Below are 26,841 nucleotides of genomic sequence, written 5' to 3'. Positions count from 1 at the left end.
TCTTCAGGGCTTTATTACGTGGTATCGGATCGGTGCATAAACTCCAGTACTTCCCGATACCGATACCAGCGTTTTAGGCAGTATCGGAGCCGATACCGATACTGGTATCGGAACATCTCTAGGTGTATCCTCTCCATAGCAACGACTCTTTGAGACTTCTGACTTTCGGGCTATTTTATAGCTGGATCTATAATTTGTTGCGTCAAAATCTTGAATGTGGATATGGTTAGTGATGGCGAGATGCTTGCTACAGTTGCATTTCTAGTGACGAATCTGCTTCGTTCTAACGCTGCTCCCACGTAACGGTACCGCGCTCGCCGGCGGTCGTTGAGCCTCCGGCTAAAACTCGACCAGTTGAGATTTCGTAACCTAGAAATAAAATGGATTATGGATCATTTTATTTCTATAGTTTTGTAGCTGACTTTACAAGCTGACTTTGCTATTGGTTGTTAAAAAGGGTGACGTCCCTTACGTTCTAAAACTGATTTGCAATTTTTTGGTCTGAACTGGGCTTTGAAGAAAAGCAAACTAACATTTTGCAGCTAAGAAAAGTCTATCAGGATTATTTAGCATCTAAAATGATGTCAATTCTCTCACTTAATATATTTCCTCAAGAAACAAGTTCAACACTGCAATTCAACACTTAAGAAAGAACTGTATGAAAGTACCTAAAATGCATAGAAAGTAGTTGACAGGCCACCATTAGTGGTGTAAATGTTAAATTGTTGTGTAGCTGCAGCTCTGCCTACACGCAATCAAACTAGATAATCGATCAATAGTGTTAATGGCAATGTGAACAAATATGCTGTTAGTGGCAGGAGTGAAAGTGCAATTGATTTTTCTTCAGCTTCCCTGTTGCGTATTGCAGCAGCCAACCTTTTAATCACACACCAAAGCATCATTTTCTTTCTTTTTTTCTTTTTGGGGCTAACAAATAGCCGCACTTTTTTGAATAATGGAGTGAAATGTGTCCGGACGAACAAATTAAGACCGGACAATGGCACTAAATGAGGATGGATAGATAGATAGATAGATAGATAGATAGATAGATAGATATTAAACGTTTTCCTATCACTATTCATATTTCAAACACTAATGTATTTCAGATGTTTAGCTTTTTTATTTGCAAAAAAAGACTGAGTATTGCAGAGAAACATGCTTATGAAAGGTAAAGTATCAAATCATCATTGTTTTGGCAACAGTATGCAAACACGTTCTTTAGTGGGAACGTTCTGCATTTTCAGAGGCAAACCTTTCAAAAACCTTTTAATTCAAATTTTCAGATATTAAAAATAAGAGCAAGAGAAAAAGTGCATAGTCGGTGGATAATGGTAATCATAGGTTTCATACGCGTAAAATGTATGAATTCATCGTTTGATCTTTTGTATGTTGGTCTGTCTGTGTTTTAGGACGTTCCAGCCGCCTCCTAAAAGTGATAACCGAGCGGTCCTGCTGATGAACAAGCCTACCTGCTCGGTACCCCCCGCAGCACAGACCCCCAAACCTCCACCAGTTACTGAAGTCCCCTCAACTCCTGCCCCTGCCCCCGTCGTTCAACAAGGCAAGTGAAGCGGAAAAAATGATTTACCCTACACATGTACTTTGCAGCTGCAGATCTTTTTTTATTTTTTATTTTTTACGTAATTTTTGGAATGTCCCTTTTTTTTTTTTCTTCATTCTTCAGTGGTGTGTACGGTGTCGACCTCGGCCACTCCTCGCCCGTCCATGCATCTTTCAGCTCAAACTGCGGTGAGAGCCAGCGCTCCGAAGCCAGTGCTGAGCGTACGGCCTCCCGCTGCCCCGTGCACCGCCGGCGTCCCGGCTCATCCCAGTCCAAACCCCGGCAGCGTGCTGCCCCAGAGGGTTCTGCTCAGTCCAGATATGCAGGCTAGGTTGCCCTGTAAGTCTACACTGATGTCCTTTTTTAGTTCAGTTGTTAACAGATAACAGGTTCTCTCCTTTAAACTCCACCCTGGATGATGGCGGTCAATTTGATTTAATATTCTGAGTACTTTTGTAACTTTTTTATTTGTTTTGAGTCAGTCCAGCAGCTAAATAAGCACACACCTTTTCTAAACAAGCATCATACACACTGGTCCTTGTTCACAACCTTGTGCTCCACTCTTGTAAAGACTCTTTTATCTTTAACTTCTAAACAAACAATAACTGACTTTGGAGTAAAAAAAGTATCTGGCAATGGCTTATGCACAGAATGTCAAGACAAAGAAGATGTAGAACATGTACTTTTTGTATGTAAGAAGTATAAAGATAGTAGAATACACTGGCAGGAAATGGACGGAACGAATGCAATACATGATATACTTGAAGAACAGGGTATGACAAGGGAAAGACTTGAAGTTTTATTTGTTTTTCTTCAGAGTACTGGTTTAGTGAAAAGAATAGTTTTTTTTTTTTTGTTTTGTTTGTTTATTTCTTTTGAGTTAATTCAAACCTAGACTCTATGACGTTTCTATGAAGTTCATGGTAAACACTCCTGTACAGTTGGTGGCGGTATAATACAAAAGTAATAACAAGAAGAAGAAGAAGAAGAAGAAGACTTTGGAGTAAAGTGAATCTAATATTGCTTTTTTGTTGTTTTTTTTAAATCCACGTCTTCTTTCTCTGTTCCTTCCTAAGCTGGTGAGGTAGTGAGCATAGCCCAGCTTGCCTCCCTGGCAGGGCGACCTGTGTCGTCCTGCCAGGGCAGTAAACCCGTCACCTTCCAGCTTCAGGGCAACAAGCTGACTCTGTCTGGAGCCCAGATCCACCAAGTCCCAGCAGCTTCTCCACGCCCAGTTCACGGTTGGTGTTAAACTGTCTCGTACTTACTGTGGGTCAATGAAGGGAGGGTTTTTTTTTTCTGTCATTTTAATTCAGTTTAGGTTAGTTAATTTTGTTTTAAAAGTGGATCACAATATTTTATCTGGATATTATTTGGCTTCGCACCAGATCCCAAATTACAAATTATAGGCAAAGGTTTGCCTATAATAATACTTAAGTAAAACTAAATTAGTTTTTTAAACCTTATTAAATCTGTGCTGCAGTATGGATAATGACATTGACGGTTAAAACGCAACATTTTTGTCGTTGCTTCTTCAAAATATACAAAAGTGCAATTTCTAACAATAATAACTTTATTAATAATTAAAAAAAATAATAATAATAAAAAGTTGTAACAGTGAAACACAATATAAAAGGTGGAGTCTGCGCTTCTGGGAAACTATTGCTGATATTTGATCTCTACACCCAGGCAAATTCCCCTCACGTCAGTGCTGCTTCAGAACGTCAGCATGTGCCAGATTTACCGTCTCTCTCGCTCCGCTGCCTTTCTCTTTATACATCCCTGTCCTGTGCACGAGCACGAGCAGAATAGTGTAGTGTGCCCTGGTCAGAACGACTTTTTTTCTTTTCTATTTATAGAGCAGGGGCTGTGTGTGAACACCAGGTTTTTTAGGACTGCTAGCTGACTGTGAGGAGATAGTCACTGAATTTGACAGAGCTCTACGTTTTTTTATATATAAAATGTATCTATTTAAACCGGATCTCCCAATGAAGGAATAATTAAAGTCGTTGGGTATTGTGTGCAATAATGTGGTTATTTGAGAATCTGAGGAGAAAAAGTCTCTGATTATAACCCGTCTGACTGACTGCAGGTAATGTGATGCACCTGGTGTCCAGTGGGGTGCAGCACCACCTCATCAGCCAGCCTGCCCAGCTGGCTGTCCAGAGCGCAGCCAACACACATCCTGCAAACACCTCTACTGCCCCCCCTACGAATCGGCTGCCGCACAATGCCGTAGCACAAGGTTTGCTCTCTCTTTCATGTTCTGCCTCTTAACAGACATAGACACATTATCTTAAATTATCTTTAAAAGGATTTCATTCAATTCTGCCCTTTTTAAAATCCTAAAATCTCATTTGAATGTATGTTAAAGAAACTTTTGCCTCAAGACTTAGAAATGTTTTTTTTTGGAGGTTATCCTATGACGACCTCTGTCAGGAAGTCGATTTAAATCATATCTTTTGAAGTTTTCAGTATTGTATCTGTTTAATAAAGAAGCTCCCAGCTGATATGTTTCGTGTTTCCTCAGTGCCCCCCGCCATGGTGAGCAGCCACGGCGTTGTGAAGATCGTTGTGCGTCAGACAGCAGGCAAGGACGGCGAGCCTGTGCCCACCCTGGCAGTGGCCCCCTCCCCTCGTGTTGCTCCTCATACTTCCCTTTCCCCGCAACCCCACGCCAGCACCACCTCTGTCCGAAACACTGCCCCGCTGCAAATTGTCCAGCGCACCCCTGGTCCCGCTACTGCCCACTACACCATAGCTCCTCCCGGGACCCCTAGCTCAACCCCAAACCAGCCCCACCCCCTTCGCCCCGTCCTCACAGTAGTGCAGCCTCCTCCATCGAGCACAGAGCAGCCAGGTGAGAGAACGAGCTCCAGCGTTTATTCTCTCTGAGCTATGATTCATAACGCTGCATGCATGCCGAGCCGAACCGGGTCAGATTGTTATGGCAACTAATCTTTAGTATTTATATATATTTTTTTTTCTTGCCCACTATCCCATTTTTTTCTTTTTTTAAATCTGCTTAGTTCCAGATGTGTGCAGCATGTTGTGTAAGAGGAAACGTGCAGGAACGTTTAGGCAGTTACAGGAAGCTGTTTAGTAGTCTCGGTGCCTAAGGCAAGTTACAAGTCAGAAGAAGTTAGTGAACCATAAGGACTGCAGTCTATTTGTTGGGTATTGAATCCAAAATCTGCAAGTCGTCTGCGAAACAATAAATTCACTAATTGTAGTGAGTTAACATCTGACCGCAAAAGTTTTGTTATTTCGGGAGAAATTGTTTCTCTTTATAAACTTAATGAAATCCATGGTCATTTCTTTTCAAGTGAATGGCTGCTGGGAGTGCTGCAGAATTTGTTCATTTACAACGCTCTGCTTTTTCCTCTCCCCTCAGCTCCAGTTCAGCTGGCCTCCTCGTCCTCCGCGTCAAAGGCTTCTTCTTCATCAGCGCCACGAGACAGCAGCAGTCAAACACCCGTTACCACGAAGTCGAGGCCCAGTACAAGTGCGAAAGCTTTCCCTCCGCCCAGGAGAGTCCCTCGTCCTCCTCCTCGTTCTCCTTTCCACATGGTAAGCAAGTTCATCTACGGACAAAGGCAAAAATACACTAGAGTAGTTACACTCTTCCATATTTAAGGCGATTTATCTCATCACACATTTTAACAGCACATATCTCGCTGTTGTCACTATTGTAAATACAATCAGTGCTGTTTTAGCATCTTGTGTTCCAGCTCTTCACCCGGCTAATGTTTACCTTCTTTTACTCGACAGCCATGGCTGGCAGACTGCCAGAAACAGCAGCGCGACAGCCGACTGGACTTCATCATTCGAGTCAACGAGAACCACTGTGCGGCAAAGCCCATGTACGGCCGGGAGGTTTTGAACTTTTTGACTTTTCTCCCTGGTCCCCGCCCCTCGCCAGCCGCCCCGAGCTCTAAGGGGGAGTGGGGTCGCTCGGGCCACAGCAGCTGTCTGTTCGCACAGTGGCAAAACAAATACGACTTCTGGCTTCAGAGTCACGCCGTGAGAGAGGCCATCCACAGCATTGATGACAGGCTGGAGCTGCTCAATGATCTGATAGACAGGTAGATAACTGATCAGTTGATTGGTTGGTTAAAATGTTCCGTGGATACAAGAGCTTCGAGTAAGAGGAAAGATTTGGGACATAACGGTTATTTATTGTGCCCCATTTTAGGTTTACATTTGCGATTCCCCCAGTGGAGGCTCCTCCGATCTCCATGCACTGCTGCCATCCTCCTCCCTCTGTAAGCCACAAGCAGGCAGTCTTCTCCACCCTGCTGTCAGCTCAAGTCACTCCGCTTACTCGCAGTCTCCATCGTATCCAGTGTTACATGCGGACCCAGTTCCCAGACCTGAGGCTCATACAGTATGATTGTGGTAAGGTCTTAAGATGCTTCTTTTGCAGCACGTTTGATACAAAGAGCAGTAATACTCACAGCAGCGAGCATTGTTATTCTTTATTTAGTCTTAATGTGATAGCAGACAATTATCTACTTGTTATTTATCTATTTATTAAGTCATAAAATTGCCTTCTTGAATCCTATTGTTTCTGCTCTTAAAGCTCTGGTCACCCCTGGCTGATGTTTCATGGACCTGATTCAGGGAAGCCTGCTTTCACATTTAGTCTTATAAAATCATCTCCATAAGTTCCCCATACTAGCTTGTTTTTCATAGATGTGTTCTGCCTGTTTGTTTCCTAGTAGTGTGGCAAGTCTGTTTTTCTAAATAAATAAATTGCATTGTTACTGTGTGCAGGTAAGCTGCAGACTCTCCACACTTTGCTGCGAAAGCTGAAGACAGGAGGTCACAGAGTGTTGATCTTCACCCAGATGACGCGTATGTTAGATGTGCTGGAGCAGTTCCTTAACTACCACGGACACATCTACCTCCGTCTGGATGGCAGCACCCGTGTGGAGCAGAGACAGGTTAGTGCTAACGGTATTTCCAAACAACCATGTACGAAAATAGAATTATTACTGCATCCACCAAACCAAGCTGAATATTTAAATGTTGGCTTCCTCCTAATATACGACATATATGTAACAAAAAATCAAGTTGGGATCCAGTCAGTCTGCCGTCACTTAATGTTTGTTCTCCGTGCATCTTCTTACTTCTCCTCCAGTCTCTAATGGAGCGCTTCAACGCAGACCGGCGTATTTTCTGCTTCATTTTATCAACTCGCAGCGGAGGTGTCGGGGTGAACCTGACTGGGGCCGACACAGTAGTTTTCTACGACAGTGACTGGAACCCCACCATGGATGCTCAGGCACAGGACCGCTGCCACCGAATCGGCCAGACCAGAGACGTCCACATCTACAGGTGACGCCGTAAAAGTGCATTTACATGAGCGATACATTTGAGACTGATTAAACGCTATGCAATCGCTTTGTACGGTTAAACAGGACCGAGTAGAAAAAGGCAAAACCTCTTTAGATGATTCAGTCACATATGGTCTTTTTAAGGCTGCAGTTTCACTTTCATTTTGACCTTTAAACACTCGATTAAAGCAGGAAGTATAAAGTGAATTTAATGAGACAGAAAGTGGTATATTTTGTGGTCTGTAAAATGCACAGGTTATTTTTTTTTATTTTATTTTTAAAGCTAGGTTTTATGTCCAAATGTAGATCCACGTGTGATTTTTAAGGAAGGAAGTGGTGCCAGTATGCCACAATTTACCTTCAGGAGATGTTGTAATTCTAATCTCAAGAAAACATACTGGAAAGTCTCCACACTCCCATTTTCCTTGTGGCAGACATGTTAATGCCATTGCAGGAGGAAAAAAAAGAACAAGTGTCAACAAGTTACAAGTGTAAATAATAACCTTGATAATTAATAACGTGTGTCAGTAAGCATGCTAGTATTCCAGCACGCACAATACCTAGGTCCTAGAAAACGTACACCTAAACAAAAGGTCTGGTTAGGACATATAAAGAGCCTTTTTCACAAAGTTAAATACCAAAAATAGCAGATAAGGAAATGATAAGACTACAGATGCATGGTGTGATAGGAGAGCAGGAAATGGCATTTTTTAAATTGTCAATCAGTTATTTTAATGCCGTGGTATTTGCTCAAATTCCCCATTAAAGAAATCTGACTTCAGCGACATATTAATGTTTTTCTTTTTGTAATGAATCTCTTCAGGCTGATCAGTGAGCGAACAGTGGAGGAGAACATTTTAAAGAAAGCCAATCAGAAGAGGATGCTGGGAGATATGGCTATTGAAGGAGGAAACTTTACCACTGCCTTCTTCAAACAGGTAGGCATTTTCAGTGGACGTGCTTTGCATAAATAAAATATTTATTTCACTAACCATATCCTTTGTTTTGACCATTTACCACACCTTACTGTTTCCGGCTGCACGTAATATAAAAGTGCAGATGTTCAAGTTAAATTCAACGTACAAAGTATCTTAATTTCTCTCTTGTTAATTTCGGTCTTCTGTCTAAAAACCTGTTAATAATGTGACGATGAATCATTGGTTTATCCAAACACAAACATGTAGGCGGGTGCTTGATGAATGAGCACATAAATAAATGTTTTCTATTGCAGAAACACAGGCTATGTCCTCTTCCCCTTTCATTAAACGTGTTCAGATCTCCCTTTCAAGTAATACCACTTGACACCATTAGGATAGCTGCTCTTTTTGAGTATTTCAATGTAAGGACATTTAGCTGTTCAAGGACCTATTTTAGTTTTTTTTTTTTTTTTTTTTTTTCGTCAAGTACACAGACCCATTTTCCTGAGCTGAATGGGTCTCATTTTCACTTTGTTCCTCAGCAAACCATCCGAGAGCTATTCGATATGAATGAAGGGGAGAGGAGGGATGTGGCAGTGGAGCTATCGGTGCCCCAACCCGAGGAGGAAGAGGCTGTCAACAAACAGAGCACCACCATTCTGGAGCAGGTTAGATGCATCACATATACCAACAGATATTCTGTATGTAGCACCTAACATTTGGTAATTATCCAAAACATTATTTTGCAGCACAGGACAAAGTTGGAACAATCTCCTTGTTGTTAAATTTGAAAATTATAAAAGATGTTTTGGGGGTGAGGGGGGGGTCATTATAGTTAAAAACACAGGAGGGAAAAAAAAAAAATTTAACTTTCATGGTTTCAATGTATAATGTGGGAAAAGGGCGGGATGGATTTATAACTGCAGTCAGCTACTGAGATGTTTTAGCTTCACTTACTACAGTCTTTACATCAACTCCAAACTTATTAACCTAAACCTCAATTAATACTGTCAAACCAAAGCTTTTCTATCAAATATGGTGGTGTATACATTAACCTGATCATCTTGAAATGATCGTCGCAGGCCCTGTGTCGTGCCGAGGATGAGGAGGACATAGTCGCAGCCTCACAGGCCAAAGCAGAGCAGGTGGCAGAACTGGCGGAGTTCAACGAGAACATACCGCTGGATGATGGAGGGGAGCAAGAGGAAGTGGAGGAGCTCTCTAAGGCCGAGCAGGAAATCGCTGCTCTGGTGGAGCAGGTGAATAATCATTTCGTTGTTGAATTATTCATTTAAAATCGAGACTAGAACATTGGTTTGAGCTCTTGAATGGCTGGGGAATACATCTTATGACATAAAAAATAAATAGTTTCTATACACAGCTGAAACGATGACATCTGTAAGGTTTGCTCGTCAGTGAAGATGGGGCTATTTCTGCTGAATGTCTGCATTTATATTATAATGTACGCTCTGTTAACACATTTGCTCTGCCTATCTCAAGCTCACTCCCATTGAACGCTACGCCATGAACTTCCTGGAAGCCTCATTAGAAGACGTATGCAAGGAGGAGTTGAAGCAGGCTGAGGTAACGCCACATCTTCACCTAACGATAAATAACCGATTTGTGTCTCATCAGGCTTTCTAAGTTTAAGATAAATTCAACTTTGACTTCAGACTCCTGTTAATTCCTATCCTCAACATAAAGGAACAAGGGTGTACAAAAACATAAACTGTTGTCTTAAGATCAATACTATGGCTGCAACTAGTGGTTATCTTCATGTTTCCTGGTCCAAAAAGTCCAAAAACTTAAAAAATAATGAATTTACAATGATATAAAACTGAGAAAGTATTAACCTTCACTCCATGTGAGAAGCTGTAACCAGAAAATATTTGGAATTTTTTTGCTTGATAATTGGCCTGAATGACTTCTCTGTCAATCAACCAATCCATTAATTGACTCATTTTATCGTTTCAGCACTGCTAAATACCAATCTGGTGAAATTCATCATTTTGGATTTGACTCAGGTGTTTATTCAACTTGAATGCCATCATGGCCATCACTATTTAATAGTCACAAATAGACATAACAATGACTTTAAAAGTAATAAAGGGGTATTAGTCTAACAACTTGCTTTGTCTTATATTGTTAGATGTTTAAGTACTTTGTCCAACCCTGTAGAGTCCCTCAGAACCAAAACATTAAGACATTTGACCAGTTTTGTAGAAACCAAACTTCATACAATCTGTCTGTTTAGGAGCAAGTGGAGGCCGCCAGGAAGGGCCTGGACCAGGCCAAGGAAGAGGGCCTGAAGCTCCACGCTTCATCCGACGACGAGGACGATGACTTTTTGTCACCGCCAGCATCTGTGGAGCCCGCTCAGCCAGCCCGCCGAGGCCGTAAACCCAAGGACAAGGACAAGGTTGTCCCCTCTACAAGGATTAGTGGTCGGCTGCGTGGGGCTTCGCCCGAGACGGAGTCTGAGACGTCCCCGAGAGAAGTGCCTGAAAGACTCCGCTGTGGTCTGAGAGGACGAGGATCTGCCAAAGACGCCGCGTCTACCACCCCGTCCCGCACAGACCATCACAAAACCTCTTCATCGACCAGGCTTCAGGATTCCTCCAAATCTTCGAAAGCCTCGTCTCCTGCCAGAGATCACCAGACTATCAAAACCAGGCCTTCCCCTCCTACCACCTCTCCCCCTGGAGGGAAACCGCAGTGCGCTGGGGAGACTGACGGCAAGACCTCCAAAGCCTGCCGAGAGGAGAAAGACGGGGAGAGTGAGAGGAGGCTGTCGGAGTCTTCGCTAGAATCCAGCTGCCCGTTGGACCAACAGGCAAAAGATGAGGACACCAAAGACAACAGCGCCATGTCTCTCCCCTCCACCAGCTCCCGGTCACCGCGCAAGCGCCAGTCAGCGGACGGTGAAGTCCTGCGGGGCCTGGTTGAAGACTCTCCATCAGCCAAAGTCCTGCGGAAGCTTCCAGGGAGGCTGGTCACGGTAGTGGAGGAGAAGGAGCCAAGGAGGAGGAGGCGGAGAGGAAGCGGCACTGGAGGTGGAGCTTCTCCAGAGGAGGCAGCCGTGGAGGAGAACGCTGCCGGATTGGTCGACGAACCAAACAAAGACAACACCTCGCCGTTGGGCCCCGACTGTAAAACTAAAGGGGCCGTTAACAAATCTCCTCAGGACCAAGACTCTACTCCGAGTCAGCCGGTGCACCCGCCGCCTGTCAGAAGTTATCCTCCGTATTCCCCACCCCATCTTTCTCCTGACATGCCTGTGCTGAGAAATCTCCCTGTACGGCGCAGGCTGGAAACTGAATCTCGCATGGCCGCCCAGCTTGTAGAGCAACAGCAGCAACTGGGCCGAGGAAGAGGAGGGAACCAGTCCAGGAAAACTGACATGCCACCTGGCAAAGACTCGTCCTCTACGGAGTCCAGTGTGAATTCTCTTGTGACGCCTTTGAAAAGAAAGAGGGGCCGGCCCCCTAAGACTCCTCCTACGTTACCTGAGTCTGACAACACAGTGGCCGCTTCCCCACAGCCCACCTTGCCAGTTGAGGAGGGGAACCCCCCTCTCTCCCCAAAACGTAAGAGGGGTCGTCCTCGCAAAGACTCCACAACCACGGCAGAAACTGTGAGCGAAGGCCACAACTCTAAAAATGAGACCACTACTGCTGGTGTATCTGGTTTATCAAAAACCGATGCCAGCACAGAGTCGACTGTCTTGTCTCCCCACAAGTCGGAGACCCCTATAGCTGCTGTTGTCACTACAAGTCGGGCCTCCCAGTCTACCAAAAATGAGGAAACGGACACTAAGACTAAGGTTTCAGCCCCTGCTCCAAATCCAGAAGGAGCCCCCACAACAACAACAACAACAACAACCACCGATAAAGCTTCTACACCAACAGTCACAGCCTCAGTCAAAGCACCCACAGCACCTGCACCCCTTCCTGTGGTTGCCTCCGCATCAGCCTTGGCCCAATTTGTTAGTTCAGCTACAGCCCCAAGCTCAGACACAGCGTCAGCGCAGGTGTCCTCTGCATCCTCTGTCACACTTTCTATGTCTGCTGTTAGCCCCGTCGCCGCTCCCCCCACTTCTACAACTCCAGTGCCACCTGCCAGCGCTGTCGCACCAACTCTTGCAGACATAAAACCGACACTCGTGGTTTCCAGTGCTCCCAAAGCTCCCGTGGATCTGAACCATTCAGGATATACAACAACAGACTCTGCCAAAACCACCACGGTTTCCACACCAGCTGCTGTCACTCCATCGACCGTGTCGTCTTCTTCCGTGGCCGTCGGCGCAGTTCCGACGACGACTACAGAAGCTGCTAGCGTAAAATCAAAAACAGTCAGCGTGACACCAGCAGTCACTACTACAGTAACCTCTAAAACTATGGCTGTGGAGGACTTGCCCCAAGCTTCTGCTCTTTCATCGACATCTACCCCAGCTGCTGTATCCTCCGCTCCAACTGCCACCCAGAAGGTTTCTGCTACGACATCTACCCCAGCTGCTCTATCCTCTGCCCCAGCTGCTGTATCCTCTGCTCCTACTTCTCTATCTTCCGCTCCAACTGCCACCCAGACGGTTTCTGCTATAACATTTACCCCAGCTACTGTATCGGCCGCCCTATTGAATACTGAATCCTCTGCCCCAGTTACTGCATCCTGCGCCCCATGTACTGAATCCTCTGCCCCAGCTACTGTATCATCCGCCCCAGCTTGTGTAACCTCTGCTCCAGCTGCTCTGTCCTGCGCTCCAGCTGCCACCCAGACGGTTTCAGCTACAGCTACTAGCCCAGCTTCAATTTCACCACAACCAACCTCATCTCCCCCCTCTAAAGCAACAACTAGGACGACGACAACAACAACAGTAAAAGCAATCCAAGCTCGTCCGGCAAACTCAACACGTCCAAGCACAGTCCCCACAGCAAGTCCAACGATGTCTACGTCTAGCACACCATCCGTAACAACGGTCTCCTCATCGGCAGCAAACACAGTTCCATCTTCTTCAGCTCAAGCAAAGACTACTGTTACAACTCCTAAAGTCCCTACCAAGCCCGTCTCAACCTCACCACCAGTTCAAGTGGCTACACAGGCACAGGAAACTGTTCCAGCTGTTTCCACGTCCTCAACAAAACCTGCTGCTACACCAACCCCAACTAGCACTCCTTCCCCAACTACAAAACCTGCCAGCGTGACCACCACAGCCGAGACAGTTACAGTAACTTCATCTTCCCCAACAGAGAGAGCAGAGGGGGTCCCAGGACCGACCCCTGTAGCAGCAGCAGCAGCCCCTTCTTCCAAAGAACACACAACTTCAACGACTCCTGCTACGACTGCAGAAAAGACTGTCGAGATCCCCCCACCCCCGGTAAGAACTTCCACAGGTGCCCCAGTGACCACAACTCCATCTCCAGAAAAGTCCATCACAGTTGCCACCACAAACGTCCCAACCACCCAAGCATCGACTACCACGGCCACCCCTGTGTCCGTAGCAACCGTAGCAGCTACCGCAGCTGTGTCCACCACACAGGCGTCTGCGGTCGTTTCCCCGCAAGTACAAAGCTCTGCATCCACAGATGTTTCCCCAGATGTGTCTTCACCAGCCCAGACAGAGGCCCTGCACCCCCTTCCCACATCTGCATCCTCTAGTGTTTCGTCTGAGAAACGATCTTCAGAGCCAACAAAGAAAGTGTCTGCGCCTAAAGGTGACCCGGACAGGGTGACCGAAATGGAAGTAGACGCAGCGGAGCCTGAATCAAGGTCTAGCAAGGAGGAGGATGATAAACAGGAGGACACCTGTGAGTCTCAGCCTCACAAGGAGGACACCTGTGAGTCTCAGCCTAACAAGGAGGACACCTCTGAGTCTCAGCCTCACAAGGACACCTGTGAGTCTCAGCCTAACAAGGACACCTGTGAGTCTCAGTCTAAAAAGGAGGACACCTGTGAGTCTCAGCCTAACAAGGAGGACACCTGTGAGTCTCAGCCTAACAAGGAGGACACCTGTGAGTCTCAGCCTAACAAGGAGGACACCTGTGAGTCTCAGCCTAACAAGGACATCTGTGAGTCTCAGCCTAACAAGGACACCTGTGAGTCTCAGCCTAAAAAGGACATCTGCGAGGCTCAGCCTAACAAGGAGGACATCTGTGAGTCTCAGCCTAAAAGGAGAAAGGTGGAGAGTTCCTCTGAGACCAAAGACGTTGAGTCAGGAAGGGAGAGAGCAGGCGGAGATGCACAGCCTGCAACTGCCACTCCGAAAGAAAAACCTAAGCAACAGCCGGTTGAGCAAACAACCGAAGATCAGAAAACGCCAATCCAAAAAAGGCCTCTTAGTCGCCAGAGTAGCCAGGAGTCTGCTCAGTCCTCTTCGTCCTCCTCTACATCAACATCAACCCTCACTCGTCACGCTCACCACAAGAGGACTTACGAGAACAGGCATCCTGCCAAGAAGAGGCGAATGGATGTCACCTCAGAAACTGGGAAAGAGGAGAAAACTGAAGAGGGCGGGGCGAAGGAAGGGGAAGGTGGCAAGAAGGCGCTCGCCACCGCTACGTCTCGGGGAAGGCGCTCCAGTTCTTCCTCCTCCTCATCCTCGGACTCCGACAACGGCGAGAGCAGGAAGGAGCGCCGATTGACTCGCTCAGCCAAGCACGGGCTACAAGATCAGGAGAGGGAAAAGGGCAACAGCCGGCAAGGAAAGAAACCCTCGGGAAGCTCTGACAGAAATGCATCAAACAACGCCAACGCGTCCACGGGTGCCGAGTCTGGCAGCGACACGTCTTCTGTCAGGATCACCAGGAAGACTGCAGGATCTCAGCCTCCACAAGACGGCAAAGCTCAGACAAACAGCGTGGTGCCTCCTGAGCCCGAAGTTCTGGGGAAGAGGTGCTCGGCACTCAACGCGGCAGCCAAGCTCCTAGCGATGAAAGGCCGGGTGGATACCCCTGGCCACACCCCTCGCAAAGACTCCGGCGCTAAGGCCGCTGGGACTTCCCCTGCCTCCTCCTCTTCTTCTGACAAAAACCAAAAGCCTAAAAGCAAAAGCGTACCAGCCTCTCCACAGAGTAACTCTGTCAATCTTACTAACAACAAAAGCACTGGCAGCAAACCCTCGACGCCCAATCAGACGAGCCGCCCTGTGTCCCGCTCCACCAGACAGTGCCCCGGTTCTCTGGTCCCACCCCTGGAAGCGGAGTACAAGAGGTCTAAAGCGGAGGAAAAGGAGCGGGGGGGCAGGAAGTCGTCGGGGGGCAAGGAAGGCGAGGCGGAGGCGCAGTCCTCGTCCCGGGTCCACAGCGCCTGCAGCAGCGTGAGCAGCGACGGCGAGGGCGACGGGGGCGGGCGCAGCAGCCGGAGCCGCAGCAGCAGCAACAGCAGCCAGCGCACCCGCAGTGTCAGCTCCCAGAACACGGAGCGCCGAGAGTCCCGCGCCACGTCCTCCGGCAGCGAGCGGGACCGCAGCTCGGAGAGCCGAGGCAAAAGGGACCAGCAGGGCCAGCACAGGGAGAGTCGGAAGGGCCGGAGGTCTCACAGGCTCTCGCAGGAGGTGAACAGCAGCTCGGGGACCGAGGGGACGCCGGACCGAGTGCTGCGTAGCGTGGCAGCTCTCGCGGCGGTGCAGGCCAGGTCGCCGGCCGCGAGCACCCGCTCCTCTTCTGGTCAAAATCGTCACAACAAGACATGATCGGAGTGCCAAAACGGAGAGAGAGGAAAAAAAAACGGAAGCGAGAGTGCGTTGCAGAGCACGATCCGAGAGCATGTCCTGACCTGTAAGGTTGCTGCTTTGTGTGCACTCTGATGAATGCAAGGGAACGGAGTGCTGCACAAGCCAGGGACCTCCCTGCCTCTTGGGCCCTCTCCCTTACCAATTAGAGAGCTGGTCCGCTCACCAGCTCAGCCATTGTCAGCCGGGGGAAGGCTCAGGGATGCCGGACTGAGAGTTAAATAAAAAAATAAAAGTGGCGCCGTTGCTGTGCGTCAACTAGACCGAGAGGTGGTACAGTGGATACATTCACCACTGGGACTCGAGGGCGACAAAGGTGCAAGAGGTAATAAAGGAAAGTTGTTAGCTCACATTATGTACTGTAATCATTAAAAACTGGAACACTCTTCAGATCTTCTGTGTTAAAATGGGATTATACAGCACCCTCTGTAAGGGGTCATAAATGAAGTCGTTTGTGTGACATTAAAAACTAATGAGTGTAAGAGTGACCAGTTGTATTGTAAGTTGGAGGTTTTAGAGCGTTTGGTTTTTGACAAATTTCATCAGCTGTCCTGACTATTGTTTCTTTGTAGTCAGTCGATAAGTTATGCATATTTTATTATTTCTTCCAGGGTCTTAGGAAGAGACCAGATCTGTCAATGTGATCTTTGCTGCACTATGCTGGAGCTTGTCTTTGCTTGGGCCCCCTTTTTTTGTCATGTCAAGTTTCTGTTCATTGGATTCATTTTTTAAATCCAGCCTTGCATTTCTCATTTGCACATCTGATATCGTGGCCCTCGGCTTTTTGGAGTACATTGTGGTGTAGTAATACGTTTTTACATCAACTTCAGTCGATTAATTGGTTTCTGGTACCTCACGATGTATCTCTACAGTTTGAAAGTGCATTCGTTGAACTTTCAAATAGCCTTGGATCATCTTTTGCTTCTGACCACAGACCTGGAGCAGCATACATTTTTTTTCTTTTTCCTAATCTTCCTAAAGGCAGTTATAGTTACGGTCCACTTTGTCACGTATTTATATCGAAAGGGCAAGTAAATGTTATTGAAATTAAGAGTGCCTCTTTGGCCAAAATGGGTTTGAACCTTAGATTGCCTTGTGAAGCACCTGAAGCGGTGTTGAGCTTCTCTCGTTATTTAAAAAAAAATAAAATAAAAAAGCCAAACAAAATAAAAAAGACCCCAGACAACATCAAGAAAAGCACCTCGTGCATCAGTGCTACCAAATTAATGTTTTATTTTTCACCTGAATCTTTTTTGTCAGCATCACTTCATTGCTCTTGGTTCATGTAAAAAGAAATTACTTGGACAAAATATGTGAATAAAATTACTGGTACAGTTCCAGATGACTGTAAATTGTCAATTTACTTTTGGACTTGTCGAAGCTATTTTGAGCAGCGGTGATTTTTTTTTTTTTTTTTTTTTGGGGTTAGTTTATGGTGATGGTCTTATTTTTGATTTGTCTCTTTATTTGTTGCATTCCTTTTATCCCTTGTAATTCCACATTGTTTTACTTGAAAAATTAAGACAATTACAGTTGAATAAAAAGACCAAAAATGAGTTGCCATTTTTCATTAATTGTGGGTGAAATAAAAGTTCATGTCATACTTTAATTACTTATAGTAAAAAAAAAAAAATACTTTGAAGGTGTGAAAATGCAAAAAAACTACTTTTTAATTGTCTGTGTAAAGCCGCCTTACACGTGATCCAGGATGTAACCGCTCTTTGCTGGCTGGGCCATCGTTTTCCTACGGGGAGGGGGGCGGACCCTTGGCTCATAACAGCCGCCAAGCGCTGCGCTCAAAGTTGAAATTATTTCAACTTTGACCTCGTTGTCTCTGATCTATCAAGATGCAACCATGAAAGGAGGCAGCGAGGAGCGATGACATCCCTACGCTGCGTTTTACCCCCAATCACGTGTAGGCGGCTTAACATCGAACAGGTAAACGAAACCATTTATTTGATACAAAACAAACCCAGAATATTAGATGGCAGTATTTTATTTTAAAAACCCATTAAAATAAATGAGTGATGCAAAATTCAACAGGTGTAATATTACACAGTAAAGTCACTGCTCTGCGTCAACCTCTTTCTGCCTCAAAAAGGACAACATTTAACATTTAAGTTTTGGTTTGTTTTTCTTTACAGATTTGTCACATAGGGCACCTTTTGCCTCCTTTAATGTGTTTTTTTCTGGTTATCACTGCTCCAGGATTTCCCCACATAATTACATAAATTATAGCAAGGCAAAAGGAGTCTTTTCACAATGTGACAAACCAGTGAAGAGAGTCTAATAAGAGTATGTGTGTATGTCAGGCTAAGCAGTGAGGACTTGCAGCTGAAACATTGCTGTGTGAATTTAAACAAATAAGCAAAAATAAAAACTCACTTCATCCCTTCTTGACAATTTTAATGCACAACATTACATTCTCACATGGACATAAAGGAGGAGGCACAGTTGTGATTAAAAAAAAAAAAAAAGTCATGTGGTTGCAGAACTTCTCATAGCAGCAGCTAACGCAACTGTTTTAAATCATAAATACTAACCGGTAGGACAAATAAAAGTGGGCCTTGGGCCTTTTATAGTAGTGCTGAGACATTGTAAAATAAAAAAGGGGGGTAATGTTATTCCACACACAAAAAAAAATAAATCTATATTTACACTTGTTACATGTAGGCAGTCAAAACAACTTTCAAGTTTAAAAAAAAAAAAAAATCCTCTCATAAAGAATGTCATAATCACCAGCATTATAGGTTATGTACAATTATATTAGTCTATTTGCCTATAAAAGAAATAATCTAATCTATTAAAATTGTTATTTACGCCTCCAATTCATCCAGAAAGGACAACGTAACAAGATTCAACACACAAGTTTCCTGAGTACAGTATAATCAGCGCCAGTGTGGGGTTTCAATACTGCGTTATGCTTTGCTCAAGGCCACTTATTTCGTCTTTGTTTTTTGTTTTTTTTATAATGTAGGAGGGGATATTGTAGGAGCAGTGACGTAACATCGTAGCATCCTGGTCTTTGTGTTGCAGACCAGAATGGGACAGGGCGGGGTTTCCATAAACCAGCAGCACTGCCTCTTCAGTGGAAGTGGAAAGGCAGGCGAGATTGTAGTCATTTGTGAGTTAAAAGCACATTTCTTCTTAAAAATAAAAAAAAAAAAAGGCCCATTGGGAGGACAGGAGGGTTAGACAAAGACAAATATATGAAATGTTGAAGAAAAGAAAACAAAAAAAACAAACAGACAGAATTCACCTGTACATCCTGTGGGCTGAAATTATTTACATAAAAAGGGGATTTGTTTTTAATGTGCTTCTGCTAAACTAGTCTACAGCCAACAACTTACACTGGCTGGTGTTAGGTGCCGAAGGTGGTGACCAATGAAATGATTAGGATGAGGAGGAGGATGGCGCAGCAGATCGCTATCCACATCTTTTTCTGCGTAGAGAGAGAGAGAGAGAGAGAGAGAGAGAGAGAGAGAGAGAGAGAGAGAGAGAGAGAGAGAGAGAGAGAGAGAGAGAGAGAGAGAGAGAGAGAGAGAGAGAGAGAGAGAGAGAGAGAATACATGAATTAACATACGAGCAAAATGAATCAGGTGCAGAGGAAGGCTATTTGAGTCCGTTTCGCGGGGTCTTTAAGAGTTTAAAATCGTACCTTGCGTGCTTTCTGCTGATACGTGACCGCTTTCTCCGTGTTTTCCTTCGCTTTCTCCACGTAGTCGGCCGAGTATTTGATGTTGGTTTCAATCTGGTTCACCATCTCCCCCTGCAGGAGGCAGAAATATCAGAATCAGACACTCTTCATAACCCCCCCACCCCAAAAAAGGCCGAGAGACTTGGTCAGAGTTGCTCTACCTGAGCCTCCACCTCCATGGCGAGGTACTGGAACATGTCGTGCAGGTCTCGGATGCTCCTCTCCAGCTTCAGGATCTCGTCGTGCCGGGACTCGATCTCATTCAGGGCCTGCCTCGTAGCTTGAGCGTCAATCAGGATCTGAACAGCGCAGTGACGATACGTATTAGCGGCGTTGTAAACGATACAAAAACCTGCCAGCAGTCACAAGGTTTTATCTATGACCAGTGGTGGAAGATGTACTCGGAGCCTTTAAAAGTTCCAATACAACATTGTAAAAAATAATTATAAGATCATCGGATCATGGGAAAGGAAAGAAGAACAAAGACACACATTTGTGTTCTTTTTCAAGTATTCCTCTCTCTTATTTTTGCAGATTTTTGTGAAATATTGGATAATTTTACCTCTTTGAGCCTTTAACAATTTATTTATAAGATTATTTGTTGGCCATTTTATTAGGCCTTCATTGACAGGACAACTGAAGAAATGAAAGGGGAGAGAGTCGAACCCGGGCCGAGCCTCTCTACCGACTGAGCTATCCGGGCACCCTTAACAATTATTTAAAATGAAAACAACTGAGTAGTTGGCGGCACTAGTAGTTTGTTAAAAATGTCTCTTTGATGTAAATGATAAACTCATTAGACATCGGAGACATGATAAGAGGCGTCAGCTGCTGTTCTGTAAAAGGTCACAAGCCAAAAACCTTGTTTAGTGTTTAACAAAGCAATTTGGACCCTTATCATGTGATTTAATGCAACATTTTAATCTGTAGAGTAACTCGAGCTGTTACATAAGCGTAGTGGAGCAAAAATATAAAGTAGGATGAAATAGAAATGCTAAAGTAAAGTACAATTATCTCAAAAGTGTACTTTCCACCACGGTCTCTGACAGAGTGCACGTCAAAAGGCAGCGGGGTTCTTCACTCTATGAGCTACTGAAACACTACGGACATCGCTAGGGGCTGCACCTGCTCCTCTTTGTTTGCTTACCGAATCGGTTGTCCAGTTTCAGCGATTAGAGAGACGACAACAGAGCAGATCTGTCACCATTTCATACATGACAAGGAACACAGTGACTTATTGGGACTTTGTCTTGTTCCCCGTATCCCCCAGAGTTAGATAGGTCCGTACATACCCTTCTCATCTCCGTGTGTGTTGCAACTCTGTCTGACGCCTCCCAGCGCTAGCCTAGCTTAGCACAGATCCTGGAGGTAACCGGCTCCATCTAGCCTACTGCTCCCAATAAGTGACAAAATAACGCCAAAATTTTCCTATTTACATGTTGTGATTTGTATAGTCACAGCGTACAAATAACAAGGTCACATGACACACAGCCATCTTCTAACCGTATACATACTGGGGACTATATTCTCAGAAGGGCGAAGCACTGCTGTTGGCGTTATTTTGTCACTTATTGGGAGCAGTAGGCTAGATGGAGCCAGTTACCTCCAGGATCTGTGCTAAGCTAGGCTAGATGGAGCCAGTTACCTCCAGGATCTGTGCTAAGCTAGGCTAGATGGAGCCAGTTACCTCCAGGATCTGTGCTAAGCTAGGCTAGATGGAGCCAGTTACCTCCAGGATCTGTGCTAAGCTAGGCTAGATGGAGCCAGTTACCTCCAGGATCTGTGCTAAGCTAGGCTAGATGGAGCCGGTTACCTCGAGGATCTGTGCTGAGCTAGGCTAGATGGAGCCAGTTACCTCCAGGATCTGTGCTAAGCTAGGCTAGATGGAGCCAGTTACCTCCAGGATCTGTGCTAAGCTAGGCTAGATGGAGCCGGTTACCTCCAGGATCTGTGCTAAGCTAGGCTAGATGGAGCCGGTTACCTCCAGGATCTGTGCTAAGCTAGGCTAGATGGAGCCGGTTACCTCCAGGATCTGTGCTAAGCTAGGCTAGATGGAGCCGGTTACCTCCAGGATCTGTGCTAAACTAGGCTAGATGGAGCCGGTTACCTCCAGGATCTGTGCTAAGCTAGGCTTAGATGGAGCCGGTTACCTCCAGGATCGGTGCTAAGCTAGGCTAGATGGAGCCGGTTACGTCCAGGATCTGTGCTAAGCTAGGCTAGCTGTGGGGGTCAGTCAGAGTTACAACATGCACGGAGATGAGAAGGGTATGTATGGACTTATCTAACTGTGGGGGATACGGGGAACAAGCTGAAGTTAGGGCTGGGCGATATGGAGAAAATCAAATATCACGATATTTGTAGCCAAATACCTCGATATCGATACCGCAACGATATATTGTAAGGTTGACTATTGGTGCTTTCACAAAATATTTACACAATGAGATTCTTTATAAATAATAATCAGTAGTGTGGAACAGTTATAACAGTCTGGTAAGTTCAGAAAATGACATCCCTTTAAAACCAGGAAAAGACAACACTTATATTACGATATCCAAAATCTAAGACGATATCTAGTCTCATATCACGATAGATATAATAATGATATATTGCCCAGCTCTAGCTGAAGTCCCAATAAGTCGGCGTGTTCCTTTAAGTAACTACAACTGTGAGTTGGTGTTTGATGGAAGACATCTGAAACTGTTTTTGCTTCAGCAGGTGACGGTTGTGGTTTCCAGCGTCACGCTGTTGACGCACTGCTTTCATCTAGCTTGACTCACATTTTGGGTGAAAACATCCGTCTGCCCACTCTCGAGCATCGCATCCAGCTCTTCTTCTGTCACGTTGTTCCCAGCTAAAAGTGAGCAGTACGTTAGATCAGTGTTAAGGTTTCAGGGCGTGGTTGTGAAACACTGAAAATGAAAATACAAAAACCCCCTCCGTGTTGAAATCAAAAAGAGAAGAACCGTCCTGTCAGTTAAACTGGTTCATATACACAGACTGCAACTAACCATTACTTTCATTACCCATTAATCTGGCAATTATTTTCCAAAAAATAAATAAAAATAAAATCCCCACCACAAGAGGAACAATGTGTCCAACCAACAGCCCAAAACCCAAACATAGAAAATAAAACAGCAAACTCTCTCCTTTGAAACATCAAATATTTGGCATGTTTGCTCAGACAATGACTAATAACGATTAATCAATTATCAGTCGCCAATTAACCTTCTTTCAAACAACTAATCCATTAATCGTTCCAGCTCTACCTCCATACCATTACAGACCCTGAACACTTTACTTTGACCCTGATATTTAGCATTCATAAGCAGTATATTAATAGCATTTAATAAATGGTTAAGTAGCTGTAAGCAGAAGTTTATTAGTGTAGTTACCAACTACTATAACTCCTCCTGTGGGCAGCCAAAAAAGGAGGCTGCTGTACAAATAGACAATGAATAAATTAGTAAATAAACAGCTGTAATCATATAAAATGTGTCTTCAAAGAAGAAGGTATTATATAAACTACATTATAGTGTGCTTTCAACCAATTATTAAATCACAAAGGAGTGCTTGTAAATGCTAAATAGTGAAGTGTGTATAGTAGAAAGTGAGAGAGAGACACGTGGAAAATGTCACGAGACAGACAGATGAGGAGGAAGCGATCAGTACGACAGACCACAAACCTAACACCACCACAAATCTCAGCCGGCGCCTCGCCGTGTACTTACTGATTTTGAGTTGCCTCTGTATCCGCTCCACGTTGCGGTCTCTGTACTCGGCCTGGATGGTGTTACAGCGACCCATCAGCTCCACAAACTCCCTCGACAGAACGCCGTGCTGGACAGATGGGAACCTTTATGTCACTTTAACGCCACGATGACATAAAAAAAGAATTTTGTTTGAGATTTACAAAAAGGTCGGATGAGATGACATCACATCACATCCCCAACCTGGGTCCGTTGCATCCGAACGTTTACGGGTATATATTTTCCATCCTCCTCTCCCTTCTTCGGTTCAATACCTGTCCAAAGATAATTGATAAGTAGAGATGTAACGATGCGATACACTCATTTTAAGTTCACAATGCGATTTTCTTATGATGAGCTGCAGACAAATGACTACTACATGACATACATTAACTGTGCAAAACAACAGATGTGTCCACTTATCAAAAGTGCAACTGAAATTAGATTGTTTTTCTCTTAAATAACTAAAATGAAATAAAAAAAATGAATAATACGATTTTTAAAACAAAATCCCACATCAAAATAACTAAATAAGGGCGCCCATATATAGAGGTTCACCAGTGTTTCCTTTAGGATTGTCCCTTTTCTGCTGAGTGGCCGCGCTATTCTCCGACATGCACTCTAACAACGCAGCCCTATTTCTGATACCATGGGGGGCAGAAATGTTGCCGTGGGGGGCCACCACAGTCAAATCAACATAGAGCAGGGGTCTTCAACGTTTTTTAGGCCAAGGACCCCTTTGCTGAAAGAGAGACTGAGTAGGGACCCCCTACTACTGTACATATATTGTATAAAATTGAGTTGCATGTTAAACTGGGCCGGATGGATGAAAATGAATAGATATATATATTATTTATACATCATGTTTTAATGTTACACATATATGTGGAAGGCACAGTGAATGCTTAAGCTTAACTGTGTGGCTACCTATATTAAGCTCATCTTCAATGTTTTCTTTTCACAAGTAGGCCAAATTATCTTTCCTAATAATAGGGTGGATTCATATTATTGTATATTTTCAGACACATTTGAATTTTTGAAAAAAGAAACTTTCAAAAACATTTTAGACATAATATGGTGGCCGCCCTGCACTTACTCTGAGGACCCCCTGTTGAATATCTCTGACACAGAGGAAACGCTGAGTTTTACTCCTCGACGCAGGAGGCCCCGGTTCGACTCCGACCTGCGGCCCTTTGCTGCATGTCATCCCACCCACTCCCCCCTTTCATGTCTTCAGCTGTCCTGTCATGTAAAGGCCTAAAATTCCCCCAAAAATATCTTAAAAAAAAAAAATAATACTAAAAAAAACAAACAACACACAAAAAAAACACAAAAAAAGTGTGAGTCAAGTAAACCAAAAATCACCACGCTCCATCAATACTCACTCTTCAGTTTTCTCTGGATCTGACTGGCCAACGTTTTGATCTCGTCTCGGAGCGTCTGGAGCTCTTTCTTCATACCTGAGCCAGGAGGAAAACAACACGCAGACACTCAAAGATCACAGACAGCACTGTAACGGCGAGAAAAATTAGCTTAAGGCAATCAGCTCCGCACGTTTATTACTGTTCACTTAAAAAAGGTAAACAACTTTGAAATCTTTTTTTTTTTTTTTTAACTTGGTCCAGTTTCTAGCACTTGTCGGGCATGTTTTGCACTTCACGGACAAGATCAGAACTCACATCTGGAGCGACCGACGGCCCGAACTAACATACTCACTCTCCTCCGGCAGCGCCACCCCCAGCACAGTTCTCTGTTTGTTCTCCAGGTTAGACACCATCTTTTTGAGACTCTGCAGCCCCTCATGGATTTCTTGCACCTAAGAGTGGGAAACAAGTTGTAGATTCAAAGTTTATAGGCAGAAGAACGGTTTACAGTTGCATTTTTAGTTGATTATTCACTTAGTTAATCAACAGAGAAGATGTTTGTTAAATATTCAACTCATCCTTCAAGCATAAGTGCTTTTGGTTGGCTTCTCAAATGGGAGGAATTTGCTGCTTTTCTCTGTTTTCATGTCATGTAAAGTGATTATCTTTGGGTTGATTTTTTTCTTTTTTTTTTTACATTAGGTAAACTAAATGATTCATCTATTCATTGAAAGAATGATCAATAATGAAAACGATGTCAGTTCCGGGCCGAGGTGCAGCATCTTCTGTAAAAGCACAAAGGTTTGACGTGAGTAACACGTCCGTATTCACGGCAGTACAAGGACGCTGGGATTAGCACAGACTGAGATGTTGACAAAATAGAATATAAAAAGCAGCAAAGTATCAGACAAGAGCACAGCCAAGGGTGTAACTTTGGGTTCAACATGGGGTGGGGGTGGGGGGGGTGTTAAATTTCGAGCATATGAAACTTCATTTTCTGCATTCTGAGGAATTTTTATGCAACAAGTTGTGCTTTTCGGCATTAAGTTATGGTGCAAATGTCTTTATTTATGTAAAGGATGTTATAATTGGGGGGAGGGGGGTGGGGTTGCACTGGCAAGTTTTGATAATTATCTGTAAATAACACCTATGGCCACAGCACTGGATTAAGACAAACTTCACCTTTTTAAAGAAGGCGTCATTCTCCTTCTCCTCTTTGGCTGAAGAGGTTCCAGGTTTGATCATGAGCGCTCTGCCCTCCTCGTCCTCATCTGAAGCCTCCGCATTCTGAAAGGCAGATTTAAGACCGAAAATAAACAGATCTCCATCTGAAGGGAAGACACTAATAATAATAATAATAATAATAATAATAAATTGAATTTAGATTGCGCTTTTCAAGAACTCAAGTCGCTTTACAGGGTATAATACACACACACATATATATATATATATATATATATATATATATATATATATATATATATATATATATATATATATATATATATATATATATATATATATATATATATATATATATATATATATATATACACACATATATATATATATACACACACATATATATATATACACACACATATATATATATACACACACATATATATATACACACACATATATATATATATACATATATATATATATATATATATATATATATATATATATATATATATATATATATATATATATATACATATATATATATATATATATATATATATATATATATATATATATATATATATATATATATATATATATATATATATATATATATATATATATATATATATATATATATATATATATATATATATATATATATATATATATATATATATATATATATATATATATATATATATATATATATATATATATATATATATATATATATATATATATATATATATATATATATATATATATATATATATATATATATATATATATATATATATATATATATACATATATATATATATATATATATATATATATATATATATATATATATATATATATATATACACACATATATATATATATATATATATATACACACATACAGTGGGGGAAATAAGTATTTGACCCCTTGCTGATTTTGCAGGTTTGCCCACTTACAAAGAATGCAAAAATCTACAATTGTAATCATATGTACATTCTAACAGTGAAAGACAGAATCCCAAAGAAAATTCCAGAAAATCACATCATATGAATTTATTAAAATTGATAACCATCTGATGAGGAAAAACAAGTATTTGACCCCCTGGACAAACAGCATGTTAATATTTTGTAGAAAAGCCATTATTGGCCAGCACAGATGTCAAACGGTTTTTATAGTTGGTGACAAGGTTTGTGCACATTTCGGCAGGGATGTTGGCCCACCCTCCTGCAGACAGCCTCCAAATCATTCAGTTTCCGAGGTTGTCGCCTGGCAACTCGAATTTTAAGCTCCCTCCAA

General features: G+C 43.5%; 2 protein-coding genes across 4 annotated transcripts in view; one reads left to right on the top strand and one right to left on the bottom strand.

The window, feature by feature from the left end:
• The window catches only part of srcap (Snf2-related CREBBP activator protein), a 38,039-nt gene extending 22,146 nt beyond the window's left edge, over positions 1–15,893 (top strand). For 2 of the 3 annotated variants that reach the window (XM_028567708.1, XM_028567707.1), the window contains 15 exons: positions 1,410–1,561; positions 1,685–1,900; positions 2,638–2,802; positions 3,654–3,806; positions 4,092–4,421; positions 4,956–5,131; positions 5,333–5,646; positions 5,757–5,959; positions 6,338–6,507; positions 6,705–6,901; positions 7,724–7,838; positions 8,360–8,485; positions 8,900–9,076; positions 9,318–9,401; positions 10,072–15,893. In XM_028567708.1, the coding sequence (XP_028423509.1) occupies positions 1,410–1,561; positions 1,685–1,900; positions 2,638–2,802; positions 3,654–3,806; positions 4,092–4,421; positions 4,956–5,131; positions 5,333–5,646; positions 5,757–5,959; positions 6,338–6,507; positions 6,705–6,901; positions 7,724–7,838; positions 8,360–8,485; positions 8,900–9,076; positions 9,318–9,401; positions 10,072–15,504 (8,011 nt within the window). In that variant the 3' untranslated portion in view covers positions 15,505–15,893. The remainder of the gene's footprint in view (positions 1–1,409; positions 1,562–1,684; positions 1,901–2,637; positions 2,803–3,653; positions 3,807–4,091; positions 4,422–4,955; positions 5,132–5,332; positions 5,647–5,756; positions 5,960–6,337; positions 6,508–6,704; positions 6,902–7,723; positions 7,839–8,359; positions 8,486–8,899; positions 9,077–9,317; positions 9,402–10,071) is intronic. The other variant, XM_028567709.1, reaches the window with a different exon arrangement.
• A 1,628-nt stretch (positions 15,894–17,521) lies between these two features.
• Positions 17,522–26,841, bottom strand: part of stx4 (syntaxin 4) — an 11,676-nt gene continuing 2,356 nt past the window's right edge. Inside the window, exons 2-10 of the mRNA XM_028567710.1 lie at positions 25,533–25,637; positions 24,703–24,802; positions 24,372–24,446; positions 23,191–23,261; positions 22,969–23,077; positions 22,018–22,091; positions 19,402–19,539; positions 19,202–19,312; positions 17,522–18,985 (exon numbers count right to left, since the gene is read on the bottom strand). Of these exons, the coding sequence (XP_028423511.1) occupies positions 18,905–18,985; positions 19,202–19,312; positions 19,402–19,539; positions 22,018–22,091; positions 22,969–23,077; positions 23,191–23,261; positions 24,372–24,446; positions 24,703–24,802; positions 25,533–25,637 (864 nt within the window). The 3' untranslated portion in view covers positions 17,522–18,904. The remainder of the gene's footprint in view (positions 18,986–19,201; positions 19,313–19,401; positions 19,540–22,017; positions 22,092–22,968; positions 23,078–23,190; positions 23,262–24,371; positions 24,447–24,702; positions 24,803–25,532; positions 25,638–26,841) is intronic.

This window comes from Perca flavescens, chromosome 21 (assembly GCF_004354835.1).
Source record: "Perca flavescens isolate YP-PL-M2 chromosome 21, PFLA_1.0, whole genome shotgun sequence".
NCBI lineage: Eukaryota > Metazoa > Chordata > Actinopteri > Perciformes > Percidae > Perca > Perca flavescens.
Note: the sequence above shows the minus strand (reverse complement) of the source record. Positions and strands in the feature narration are given on the sequence as shown.